General features: G+C 57.0%; 1 protein-coding gene across 1 annotated transcript in view; it reads right to left on the reverse strand.

Annotated features, from left to right (window-relative positions):
* Window positions 1-11693, reverse strand: part of ARHGAP10 (Rho GTPase activating protein 10) — a 219264-nt gene extending 207571 nt beyond the window's left edge. Inside the window, exon 1 of the mRNA XM_056118966.1 lies at window positions 11477-11693. Within this exon, the coding sequence (XP_055974941.1) occupies window positions 11477-11630 (154 nt within the window). The 5' untranslated portion in view covers window positions 11631-11693. The remainder of the gene's footprint in view (window positions 1-11476) is intronic.
* Between the last annotated feature and the right edge of the window lie 848 nt (window positions 11694-12541).

The following is a 12541-nucleotide window of genomic DNA, read 5'->3' on the forward strand; positions in this document are numbered from 1 at the left end:
CAGAGCCAGGAGGATGCTCCTAGTACCTCCCGGTGAGCCTCACCCCCTCCAAAAAAAATTTTGTAATAAAAAAAAAAAGGGGGCTGGAGTGATAGCACAGTGGGTAAGGCATTTGCCTTGAACGCAGTCAACCCAGGTTTGACTCCCAGCATCCCATATGGTCCCCTGAACTACCACCAGGGGTAATTCCTGAGTGCAGAGCCCGGAGTAACAACTGTACATTGCTGGGTGTGACCCAAAATGCAAAAAAAAAAAAAAAGGAAGGGCAGAGTGATAGCAGAGCAGGTAAGGTACTTGCCTCGCAGGCGGCTGACCCAGGTTGGATCCCTGGCACCTCATAAGGCCCCCTGAGCCCCACCAGGAATGATCCCACAGGGGTGAGCACAGACAGGAATGGGTCTTGAGCACCACTGGCTGCGGCCCCAAACACAAAACAAACAAAAAGCTGCCACTCTTGGAGTCTTGCACCCACCCCTGAAGCAGCAGGAGCTCTGAGTAGCCAGCTCCTCCCTCTCCCTCCTCCCCAGGCCGCCCCCCCACACACATACACACAGGCTCCTGGAACACAGGCTCCCCAGCCCCCCACCATGCACGGAACACAGAAGGTGCCCAGTAGAAGCCAAGAGAAAGCCTGACTTCCTCTCCCCCACAGAACCAGTTTGTCGGGCTGGACACCCTCAGGGAATAGCTCTTGGCTACCCAAGCTGGGCCCTGAGGGACAGTCCCTGGCCTCAGTCTCAGCCCCTGCCCTGCCCCAGGACCCACCTCGCCCCTTCTCAGCCCTGCTCTCCTCCTCGCATCCCTTCCCACTGGGCCTCGGGCTGCTCCCGCAGGCAGGGCTGCAGATAAGGGCACTTCTGAATCAAGGCCCAGAGGAGCACACCGGCTGGGCTGCCGCAGACTCTGGCTCCCACCAGAATCACCGCCGGCCGCGACACTCGGCAGCCCCTGACTCTCCCCAGTCTGGTCCCCAGGTGGCAGGTAAAGATGTGGAGGAACACGAGAGCCTCGGAGGCACGTGAGAGCCTCGGAGAAACTGTCTCAAATGGCTCCTGCTGCCGAGATGAGAGGCCACGCGCAGTCAGCCCTGGCCTCGGACACTGTCAGCAGAGAAATGGCCACGAGGGTTAAGGAGACTGCCGGGCACACGGCCAACGCTGGTTTGACCCCCGAGTACTCCCCAAGCACCAGCAAAGACACCCACCCCCGAAAAAAGTCGTTTAGAAACAAAAAGAGGGACCTGATAGTACAGTGGGTAGGGCGCTTGCCTTGCATGCTCCCAACCTGGGTTCGATCCCTGGTATCCCACATGATCCCCTGAGCCCGCCATGAGTGATTCCTGAGCAGAGCCAGGAGTAAGCCCCGAGCACTGCCTGGTGTAACGCAAAAAGAAAAAGAAAAAAGAAAGAGAAAGAGAGCATACATTCACAAATCATCTCCATGGTCACTACTCACAAAGCCACGACTGGGCTCAAGTTTAACCAAAGGAGGCCTCTGTCGCATCAGGGACCAGAGATCCCCAGCCTTTCAACATGCGCATGGTGGAAGGGTCTCGGGGTTGCACCCACAGTGCTCGGGACTCACTCCTGGGGGAGCTGGGGGAGCCCAAATTTGGTGCTAAGGATTAAACCCGTGTTGGCCACATGCCAGCCAAGTGCCCTACCCACTGGACCACCTCTCCGGCCCTCCATGGGCAGAGATCGTATCTACTCCCTCCCATTCACGAGTTCACAAGCAGTAAGAAGGGAGACACAAGAAGCCTTAAGGACCCCCCTCCCCCACCCCCCAGTCACACTGCCCTGAGCTATGGGGACCAACTTCAGAACAAGAGATCAGAACACTGGTTCAAAAGCAGAGGTTGTGGAGAGAGGCTGGGGATGTCATGCACAATGGGGAAGACACTTGCCTTGCACACAGCCATCCTGGGCTCAGTCCCTGGTACCACATATGGTCACCACCAGGACAGAGCTAGGAGTGATCCCTGAGCACGGCCAAATGTGGTACTCAGCATCCCTCCATCTGTCCCTGGCATCCCTCCATCTCTCTCCAGCATCCCTCCATCTCTCCCTGGCGTCCCTCCATCTTTCTCCAGTGTCCCTCCATCTCTCCCGAGCATCCCTCCATCTCTCCCCAGTGAGGTCCCATCTCTGCTTTCTGCCCTTCCCCAGCCCTGGTGGTCCCCTGGCCTCCAGCCAGATCACCCTGCTCTAACCACCTGTATTCAGACCCACGGGGGGTGGTATGGGTATCCGGCCCACTTGGCAGCCCAGAGTGGACGGTGCCTGCAGGGGAGCAAGTCCCCAAAGGAGCAGTGACAGTCAGCATGCAAGCATTAAGTGGGTGCGGGAGGAACATCCTGCTCCTGCAGGCGGGGCCCTGGGAGCAGCCAGGCGTGACCCCCGAGAATGCAAGTGTCAGGGTGTGTGGGGGGGGGGGTGCACAGCTGAGGAGGAAGCTGGGCGGTGTAGACGCACCCCTGGGCCAGCCCGCTCCCAGGATGATTCAATAAAGCCCTGTGGGGCCTGCGGGCAGGTGGGAGGGCCAGGGCCTGCCTCTGCCTACGAGGCAAGCTGTTCTGGCCTGACCAGGCCCGGCCACCCGGGGAACATCTCATTTCCTGTTCTCCTGTCCGGGCACCGGAGGGCTAAGTCCAAAGAAGCCAGAAGGCCGTTTCTGTCCAGTTGTTTTGACCCATACCCGGTGATGCTCAGGGCTGACTCATGGCTGTGCACTCGGGGGTCAGTCCCGCTAGAGTTCAGGGGACCAGGCGGGGTACTGGGGATTAAACCCAGGCAAGTGCCCTCCCCGCTGTTATTACCTCCACGGCCCTTTAACACCTTGTTTATTTTTGTTTTTTTGATTTTTTTTTTTTGTTTTTTGCTTTTTTGACGATGCACAGGGGTAACTCCTGGGTCTGCACTTACTCCTGGCGGTGCTCAGGGGACCATATGGGAATGCTGGGAATCGAACCCAGGTCGGCCGTGTGCAAGGCAAACGCCCTACCCGCTGTGCTACCTCTCCAGCCCCCTAACACCCTGTTTAAACCACAGGCGGGGAGAGAACTCGTGTCTCCACATGTAATTAGCAGAAAAAGGGGGCTCCAAGAGGAAAGACCAGAAGGGACCACTGTATGGAGCCATAACGTGAGACCCCCAAACAGGTGACACGACCTTGTCTTATCAGAGATGTGCTGAAGACCCATTTTTAGGGCCTGAGCGATAGTACAGCGGGTAGGGCGTTTGCCTTGCCCGCGGTGGACCCGGGTTCGATACCGGCATCCCATAGGGTCCCCTGAGCACTGCCAAGAGTAACCCCTGAGTCTTGCTGGGTGTGGCCCAAAAAAAGATCTAAAAAATGAAGACCCATTTGTAAAAGGCCTGGGGCTGGCTGGCATGACAGTACAGCAGGTAGGCGTTTGCCTTGCTCGTACCCCGAGCCAGGAGGAAAACCCTGAGCACTGTCTGGGGTGGCCCCCAAAAAAACAAAATAATCAAAATAAAGTGTATAGAGAGTGTAAAGGACTCACTCTGTTCATTCTTGCGTTCAGCAGACCCAAGTTTGATCCCCGGCACCCCATAGGGTCCCCCGAGCCCCACCAGGAATAAATCCTGAGTGCAGAGCCAAGAGTAAGCCCTGAGCACCGCCAGGTGTAGCCAAAAGTGGGGGAGGGGAGGGGAGTGTGTACAGCAGGTAAAGCACTTTTGCCTTGCATGTGGCACATCTGAGTTTGATCTGTGGCACCACATATGTTCCCCGAACCCCACCAGGAATAAATCCTGAGCATCGCTGGTTATGGAACAAAAAATTAAAAAAAAAAAGAAGGAGGGGGAGAGAAGAAATGAAAAATTGTCTCAAATAGCATAAAGTCTATAAAGTAAAATGTGTCCTACGAAAGAACACGGTAGGGGCTGGAGCAATAGCACAGCGGGTAGGGCACTTGCCTTGCACGCGGCCGACCCAGGTTCGATTCCCAGCATCCCATAGGGTCCCGTGAGCACCGCCAGGGGTAATTCCTGAGTGCAGAGCCAGGAGTAACCCCTGTGCATCGCCAGGTGTGACCCAAAAAGCAAACAAAAAAAAAAGAAAAGAAAAGAAAAGAATACAGTAAAGAATGTGAGATGGGGGGGAGGGGCTGAAGGGAGGAGATTAAGAGACAGGGAGAGGAACTGCTTTCTGAGCAGACATTGACCTGACTATCAGCCAGAAGCCAGCCCTGCCACCATCCCTTCCAATGCACCTGAGCTTAAGGCAGGTCCCTGCGCCGGGTGACAGCGGGCCGCGTAACTAGACCCAAAGACGCACACACATTCCAGACAACCCCGACCTCATGGAGCTCACTTTTTTCTAACACGAGACTGCAGTCACAGCCCTGACTCTTGTGGTTACACGCTGTGGAGTGGGGCGAACACGGACCGGCTCACATTCTAGCCCTGCTACCGGGCTGACTCCGACTTCCCAGTCTATGGAACTGGGGCCACCGCGCGCACGCACGCGTGGTATACCTGCGACTTTGTTTATCAATTGCCTACCGGCTCTGAATTTTACCTCCGCTTAAAATAACCTAGCTGGGCTCAGAGCAGCTGTAGGGCGTTTGTCTTGTGCATGGTCGACCCAGGTTCCATCCCTGGCTCCCCCGTACAGTCCCCGGGCAACTCCAGAAGTCAGTCACTCCTGAGCACAGAGCCAGGAATGGCACCTGAGCACCACTCGGGGTAGCCCCCAAACAAAAGCACATCTAGAACACCACAGTAACAGGAGCAAAGGAATGACTCAATGGCTAAAAACACCCACTTCCTAAGTCTGAGGCCCTAAGTTCAACTGTTGGGCCACTCACAGGCTCTCGGCCCTGACGACATTCCTGTCTGGGACATCTGTGCCACCACTCATGTGGGTGACCTCTGGGAAGTGTCACAACTCAGGATGCGTGGGGGCCACACAACTAAACAGTGTGACTTCCCCGAGACCACACGTCAAGAGGACGGGGGTGGGAATGAGCATAATTTACAAATTATTTAAAATAAAAAAAACAAAACTCAGAGCCAGAGAGATAGAATAGGAGGAGGGGTTGGGGAGGGGGAGGGGTCAAGGCACTCACGCAAAGGCCACTCGCAGCCCCTGGCAAGGAGGCTCTCCTGCCTCTGTTAAACATGAACAGGAGCATGCAAGCAAAGGACCTTTGCAACTTCTAATCTCTTCCTGGCTCCGGTCACTGCTGGCATGTGGGACTCCGTCCCTCAAGGCCTCGGCATAGCATCGGAACCCAGCAAGAATCTACAACAGCCGCCCAGGGATCCCGCATCGGGAAAACACCCCAGCATCCTCTCCCCAGGGGCCCCGAGCAGCTCTGATGCACTAATTCAAGATTTCAAGGGTTTCTGGTTTGTGGAATCCCATTGAGACGAGAAAAGGCTTTCCAGAGCCTGCTTCGCTCTCCCGGCCGCCGGCAGCGAGTGGACAGGGCCCAGACACACTCTTGGGCGCAGTTAAATACACGTTCAGGCTAGATACGGACTTCAGACCCCAGTCGCCCCTTTCCCAGGCAAGCGAAGAAGGGCCTTGGGACTCAAACACTGCCTCCAATTCAGACAACGCCACGGAACCACAGCTTGTGTCCACACGTTTCGTGCACACTCGTGCATTTAACCCAGCGGGCAGCTCCGCACAGTCGACTATGGCAATCTCTTAACTCATAACAAGCAACACACTCAACCCTGGTTCCCGGGTCCCCGTGGAACGAGCCCCTGGGTCTCTATGATGCCTGGCAGACTATTTAAACGTCCTCACACACGCCCCGCCCTGCTCCTGCTGCAAAAGTCAACCTGCCCAGAGCCACGCCCCTCACAAAAAAATATTAATCAAAAGGGAAGTACTCCAAGGAACCCCAGGATAGGGGAAGTCATGGAAAGGTCAGTGAGCCTAATGGGAGTCCATAGGAGAAGGAAGAAGTAAAACAGGGCTGTGGGGGGCAGGGGTCACCTGCACGGAGTAAACTAGTTACAGCTTTGGCTGTCTGGTCCATCCCAGCGCCAGGCTGAGTGGTCACTTTTACAGCCAGTCACTACTCCTGCAGAGACCAGCCACTGCAGTGAAGCCACCTCCGCCTTCTGGGGCCCCCAGTGACGACACAGGAGTGGCAAGAGTCTGTGGAATTCCATTCAGGAAAAGTCTATTTGTCGCTGAGCAACTTTTTTTTTTCTTTTGGTTTTGGGGCCACCCGCAGCTGTGCTCAGGGTTTACTCCTGGGTCTGCGCTCAGGGATCACTCCTGGCGATGGTGCAGGGAATTAGAGGGGATGCCAGGGCTCGAACCCAAGAAACCTGCACGCAGGGCAAGTGCCCTACCCACTGTACTATCTCTCCGGTCCACCCTGGAGCAACTAAAAAGCATCCCATGCAACAGGAGCACCAGCACGCAATTGAGAATGAGAGCATTCCTTCCAAGCCGGGCTGGTCACCGGAAAGGAACCCAAGTCCAATTGACTGAACCTGTTCGCACTCTATCCCAAAGGTGGGCTTCCGGCAGGCAACAACTGATGGGTCTCACAAAGGCAGCACAAACTTGGATCCAGGCAGCCCTCACTAAGGTGCTCACGCCGCCTTTACTCATGGTCCCAAGGTGGAGGTCGAAGCTCCGGTCATCACAACATATAATCACAAGATTTCCATAAGCCTCCTCCCTCTCACATGCCAGGAAATCTTCCCCAGTCTCCAGTAAATTTCCCACCACGTCTCAGGGGCCAGAACAGCCCTATACTCTCATTCTTCACCTAATTACAGGTCCAGAAGAGAAATTGACCATGATGGAGAATTCAGGGACTCTCTGAAGCCCCCAAGCTCTAAAATGATCAACGGCTAGGACTGAGAACCACTGAGTTAGATTCGGATAAGCAATCACCGTCACCCGAGTCACCAAGGAACAGGTATGAACAAAATCCAAACTGGCAGAGAGAACGCTGGTGGAGTCAGCAAACAACGTCCACCCAACGACTAGGTCACCACCTCCCAGCATCTGAGGACCAGCACCTGCCACAAGGGTTCCATCCAGGACTGAACCCCCACTGTTATACAGGATGTTCTGGAGGGCTGGGAACAGATGACTGCAGCACCGTCTGCAGCACTGTCCTCCCAATGTTCATCGATTTGCTCAAGCGGGCACCAGTAACGTCTCCATTGTGAAACTTGTTGTTACCGTGTTTGGCATATAGAATACGCCACGGGGAGCTTGCCAGGCCCTGCCGTGCGGGCGAGATACTCTCGGTAGCTTGCTGAGCTCTCCAAGAGGAGCAGCGGAATCAAACCCAGGTCGGCTGCATGCAAGGCAAACACCCTACCCACTGTGTTGTCAAATGAAAATGACATAAATTGGGTGCCAGCTCAAGACTAAGGGGGCAATGAGTAAGACAGGGGAGGGCAGAGAAGACTGATGAGAAGGGCTCCAGGAAGGGCTTCTTGCTGTTGCTAGAAGACAACATGCTCTCCTGTGCATGGGCCGTACATATGTGATCTGCACAGACACCCATTCAAGGACAAACACATGTGTGAACTATACCGGAAGAGGCACTGGTGACTCGGAAAGGGATGGGAAGAGAAAGACTTTCTCTAAAGAGTGTCTTCTACAGAAGGCGCCACCACTAACGTGAGCGGACCATCACGGACCATCTCGGACCATCCCCAGCTCTCCCTGCCCATCGCTGTCTTGAATCCCACAGACAGTTTCCAAGCTTCCTCCTCGATCTCTGGTGGTTGGGCTCGCAGCAATTCTCCCTGGAGAAAGACACTTTTCCAGCCTCCTTGGAAGAACCTCCACACCCAGAAAGCCGAGAGTAAGCTGAGCACTGCCAACTGTGACCCAAAAACCAAGCGGGGGAGAAGTTAGCACAAAAACTGACCTTCGGGGCTGGAGCGATAGCATAGTGGGTAAGGCATTTGCTTTGCACGTGGCTGACCCGGGTTCGATTCCCAGCATCCCCTATGGTTCCCCAAGCACCGCCAGGAGTGATTCCTGAATGCAGAGCCAGGAGTAATCCCTGTGCATGGCTGGGTGTGACCCAAAAAACAAATCAAACAAACAACAACAAAAAAACAACTGACCTTCCCCTGCAGTCCCTCCACACCAGCTGCTCTCCTCCTTCCCTTCCTCCTCTCACTCCCCCCTCCCCATTCTCCCCCTCAGCAGGTCCTCCAGTTCTAGAGAATCTGCATTCTGCCATCCGCCAGGGGTCCACAAAGTTCTGACCTTACTGAAAACACCCAGGTCTTCCCGAGCTCCCCACCAAGACGACCTGTAACTGCTATTTTGGGGGGACGTCATGACATTTCCCTTATCCTTCAATAAGGGCCTTTTAATTGATGGTCTCGAGCCATTTGTCCCTTCAAGAAGTTAACCCAAGGCCAGAGCAACAGTCCAGAGAGCAGGGAAGGGCGCCTGCCTTGCATGTAGGCCAACCCAGGCGCAATCCCTGGCACCACAGACGATCCCCTGAGCGCCACCAGGAGTGATCCCTGAATGCAGAGTCAGGAGTAAGTGCCGAGCACCATCAAATGTGGCCCACAAACCAAGAGGGAGGAGGGGGTGGTGAGAGAAGCTAGCACAGTGCTGACAGTTCAAAATACATTCCCAAGACTGAAGTGAACCCCAGGACCATAAACCGGGGTCTCAACCCAACACCCTTCTTCCCTCCCTCTTCCTACCACCATCCAAAATGTTTAACAAATCGCAGGCGCTAAGTAGTCCCTGATTGCTACATCGCTGAGTCCAGTCTTCAGATCCTACAGAACAGCCTCCAACTTCTTGAAACACCATTTATGAAACACTTGAAGTGTCAAGACATCAACATTACACAAATCCAACAAGTATTTAGCACGGGCAGCAGGCAGTATCTTACAATTATGAGCAGGAAGCACTCTGAACACGCAATTCTGAACATGCACAAAACGCTGTTTCTGCAGAGCACAGCCTAAAGCCGCTGAAACTGTAAGCAACGTTGCGTGTTATTCTTTCTGCAGCTCCTCCCTCAGCTCCACATCCTTCCTTGTCTTCCTCACTCTCAGATATGATGGAAAGGCTCAACTGGTTCGGCCAACCACCGGCTGAGGCTGCAATTCCAAATGACTTAAGCGATTTCTACATACTGCAGAACCTCACTGATGCTTCAAGAAGTAGGACAAGAGAAAACAAAGACCAAAGGATTAAGTTGCCTACCGTCCAACAGTTAAGCCGGCCGGCCCACTGAGCAAAGGAGTCCCAAAGCAGGCAAGGGCTCCAAGGAACGGAGAGGAACTTCCAGACACAGCCAAGAGGCCACGCCAGCATCTTCCTAACTTCCTAGTTAACTTGCCAGAAAGCATGATGAGTGAAAGCTGTGCTTTTTCTCATCTTCTGGGAAAGGAACTTAAACATACTGGGTGTGTGTGTGTGTGTGTGTGTGTGTGTGTGTGTGTGTGTGTGTGTTGGGGCTGGGGGCACTGCCTCTTTCTTATGGTACTCTGGGTGATGCTTATGACTTATGAAAAGAATCCAAATTCTTTGCTTATTCTTTGCTTATTCATTGCTTATGACTTATGAAAAGCATCCAGAGCTTATGAAGCCAACTGACAAATTCAAACAAGTCCTGGTCCTGGGAAGGAGGGTTCACAGCTGCCCCACCCACCCACCCAGATGCCCAGATGTGAGTGCAGCTGACCCAAGGCACGCGTCCCTGTTGGCAGAAAAGAGAACACAGAGGGAACAGAAGGAGCGGAAGAAGCACTCCACAGGGGCCAGACAGGCTGTTTCTCCCACCTCTCTCCTGACCAAAGCCTCGCCCCTCAGCTGCTAACCTGGGCAGAGGAGTTAAGGCATACTCCCCCCCCACACACACCCGATGGCAGAGGCAACAACCGACTACAGAGGGGGTCTCGCTGCGCACGCGCGCGCGCACAAGGCCCCCCTAGACCTTCTCCAGCCCCCTCTCTAGGTCTTGCCTGCTCCCTCCTGATTCCCACCGCCTCAACGCCAAGCCACTGGCTAGCCATTAACCAAATAAGCCCCAGCCAGAGGCACCCATCCCACACCGAGTCACTCCCCCATGCACATTTTGCAACACCAAAGAGGTCAGAGCACCGAAATAAAGGAACCTTGGCCACGGTCCACGGAGGTGGAGCACCTTGCCTCCCAAATTACAGGGGAGGGCGCCCTCCATTCTTCCCATGAACGCGTGTTCCGATTCATTCATGAAATGAGTAGTTACCGGTGCAGACAGTATGCCCGGTATGTCCAGCACGCTTTCATCTTCCGAAATGCAAAAAAGCAAGGGCGGCGGGGGGGATGGGGCAAGAGATGGGATCTTTTTCCCTGAAGTGATGTCACCAACAAGGGCTCGGGAGAGCAAATTCTTTAAAAAAAAAAAAAGGGGGGCGGGGGCGGGGGCGGGGGGGTGGGGAATAGGGATGAGATAAAGACCCTAATCACGGGGCCTCCGCGGCTGGCCGCCGTCCCCGAGCGCTGTCTGGGCAGGTCTGTCCAGGAGGGCAGAGGGCGCCCGGAGGGCTGCGTGGTTCGGGCAGGTGCGCGCCGCAACGCTCCAGCGAACGCCCCCCACCCCCGACCCCGCGCCCAGCAAGCCGCGCCAACGCGGCCGGACACCTAGACGTCGCTCCCGTTTCTCCCGCGGTCAGGGCGTCTGAGCTTTGCAAAAATAAATAAATAAATAAATAAATAAATAAAATTTTAAAAGGCAGGGGAGGGAGGCACCGAGCCTGAGCTCGGAGGGCGGGATCTCCCCAGCAGCGTGCAGGCAGCTCGCGTTCATCCTCAATCTTTGAACCCGCCTGGGCGCGGGCGGAGAGAAGGGGAAGGAGGAAGGTGCCCCCCCCCCCAAAGCGACGCGCAAGCCAGGTGGCCTCTCTGGAGTTTTGGCCCATCTCGGGGGGGGGGGGGCGGGGTGGGAGGGGGCCAGGCTCGGGCTGTCAGAGATCGCGCAGGAAATGACAGGAGCCAGGTGGCGGGGAAGGGACTCCGGACACGAATTCAACGGCCCGGGAAAATTCCCCGGGCCACTTCTTGGGAGAGGTCACGAGACACTAGTAAAACCTGACGCTTCTTCTGTGTCTGCACCAGACCTGGGTGCAGCTGGCGAGTGCAATAAAATCGACCCCCGGCGGGGAAAGCCCGGGGCGCGGAGTGCAAACTCCAAAGGGGGGGGGGGTGGTCCCCCACCCCACCCCACCCCACCCCACCCCCACCCCGGGAAGTGGATCCTCCCCACCACCACCACCACCACCACCACCACCAGGAGCTCGCGGGAGGCGCAGGGCTCCGCGCCCCCGCGGCCGCCGAGGGGTTCGGGCGGGAAACCGGAGGACGCCCCGCGGCGGACGGGCGCGGGAAGCCGCATCCCCCACCCCACCCCCGGCCCGGGCTCCCCGCGGGCGTCCCCCCCCGCCCCCCGCCCCGGCTCGGGGAGCCCGGCCGGCCCCGCCGCGCGCGCCCCGCTCACTTTTGGTGGCCGCGATGAGGTTCTTGCCGTCCTTGATGAGCTCCTTGATGAACTTGTTGGTCCGCTCGAGCTCGGCCTCGTGCGCGCGGACCCGCTCGCGGAACCACGGGCTGTCCAGGTAGCAGTCGCTGAACTCCAGGGGCTGCAGCCCCATGACGCCGGCTCCCGGGCGCGGGTGGCCGGCCGCAGCGAGCGAGCGAGCGAGCGGCGCCCCCGAGCCCCGCGGCCCCGCCCCGCCCGGCCCCCGCGCCGCCCCGGCCGCGCCCCTCCGCCACCCCCCTTCCTCCTTCCTCCTCTCCGGCTCCCCTTCCCGGGCGCCGGCCCCTCCTCTTCCTTCCGAGGCTTCCCGGCGCTCGGGCCGCGGCCCGCCCCGCTCGCCGGCTGCGGGGTGACTCACCCCGGGACTCCGGGGCGCCTCGCGGGGTGCACGGTCCCGGCGCCGCCCCCGCCGTCGGGGCGCGGGGGATTCCGCGCGCTGGGCGCGCTGGAGCTGTCGGGGGGGATGGAGGGAATGGGGGTCGCTGCGGGGCTCCCAGCCCCCACTTCTGTGGTTTTATTTGTTTTATTTTATTTTTTTAATGTAACTGCCGTGATTTATAAAGCTTTTCAGAATTGGGGAGGTGGGGGTCTTAACGTTCCAGCTGCAACTGCAAATGCATCACCCGTGTCCGCGTCCCTGCGTGGAGGACCACCCCACCACACACACACACACACACACAGGAGGATCACCGCCCACCACTCACACACGCGCGCGCGCGCACACACGCACACACGCACACGCACACCCGCAGCGCTCCGCGCCCCTCGGTGGCGCCCCCCGCGGTGGATGGGAAGCGCTCGGCCGGCAGCGGGTGTTTTGTCCCGCAGCTCCAGTTACACTCTCCAGCCTCACTGAAGTTCAGGCAGGGGGGAAGGGAGACAGAGCGAGAGTGTGTCGAAATCACCCCGGGAGCTGTTTTCTGTTGCATTCAGCAGATTGGATTTGCTGGGGTAGGTAGACACGTTTGCTATTATTCTAAAAATAACCCCCGGAAAACAAATGCCAGGCCGGTCGCCCAGGCGGTT

The sequence above is a fragment of the Sorex fumeus genome, unplaced genomic scaffold (assembly GCF_029834395.1).
Source record: "Sorex fumeus unplaced genomic scaffold, SorFum_2.1 ptg000039l, whole genome shotgun sequence".
Classification (NCBI taxonomy): Eukaryota; Metazoa; Chordata; class Mammalia; order Eulipotyphla; family Soricidae; genus Sorex; species Sorex fumeus.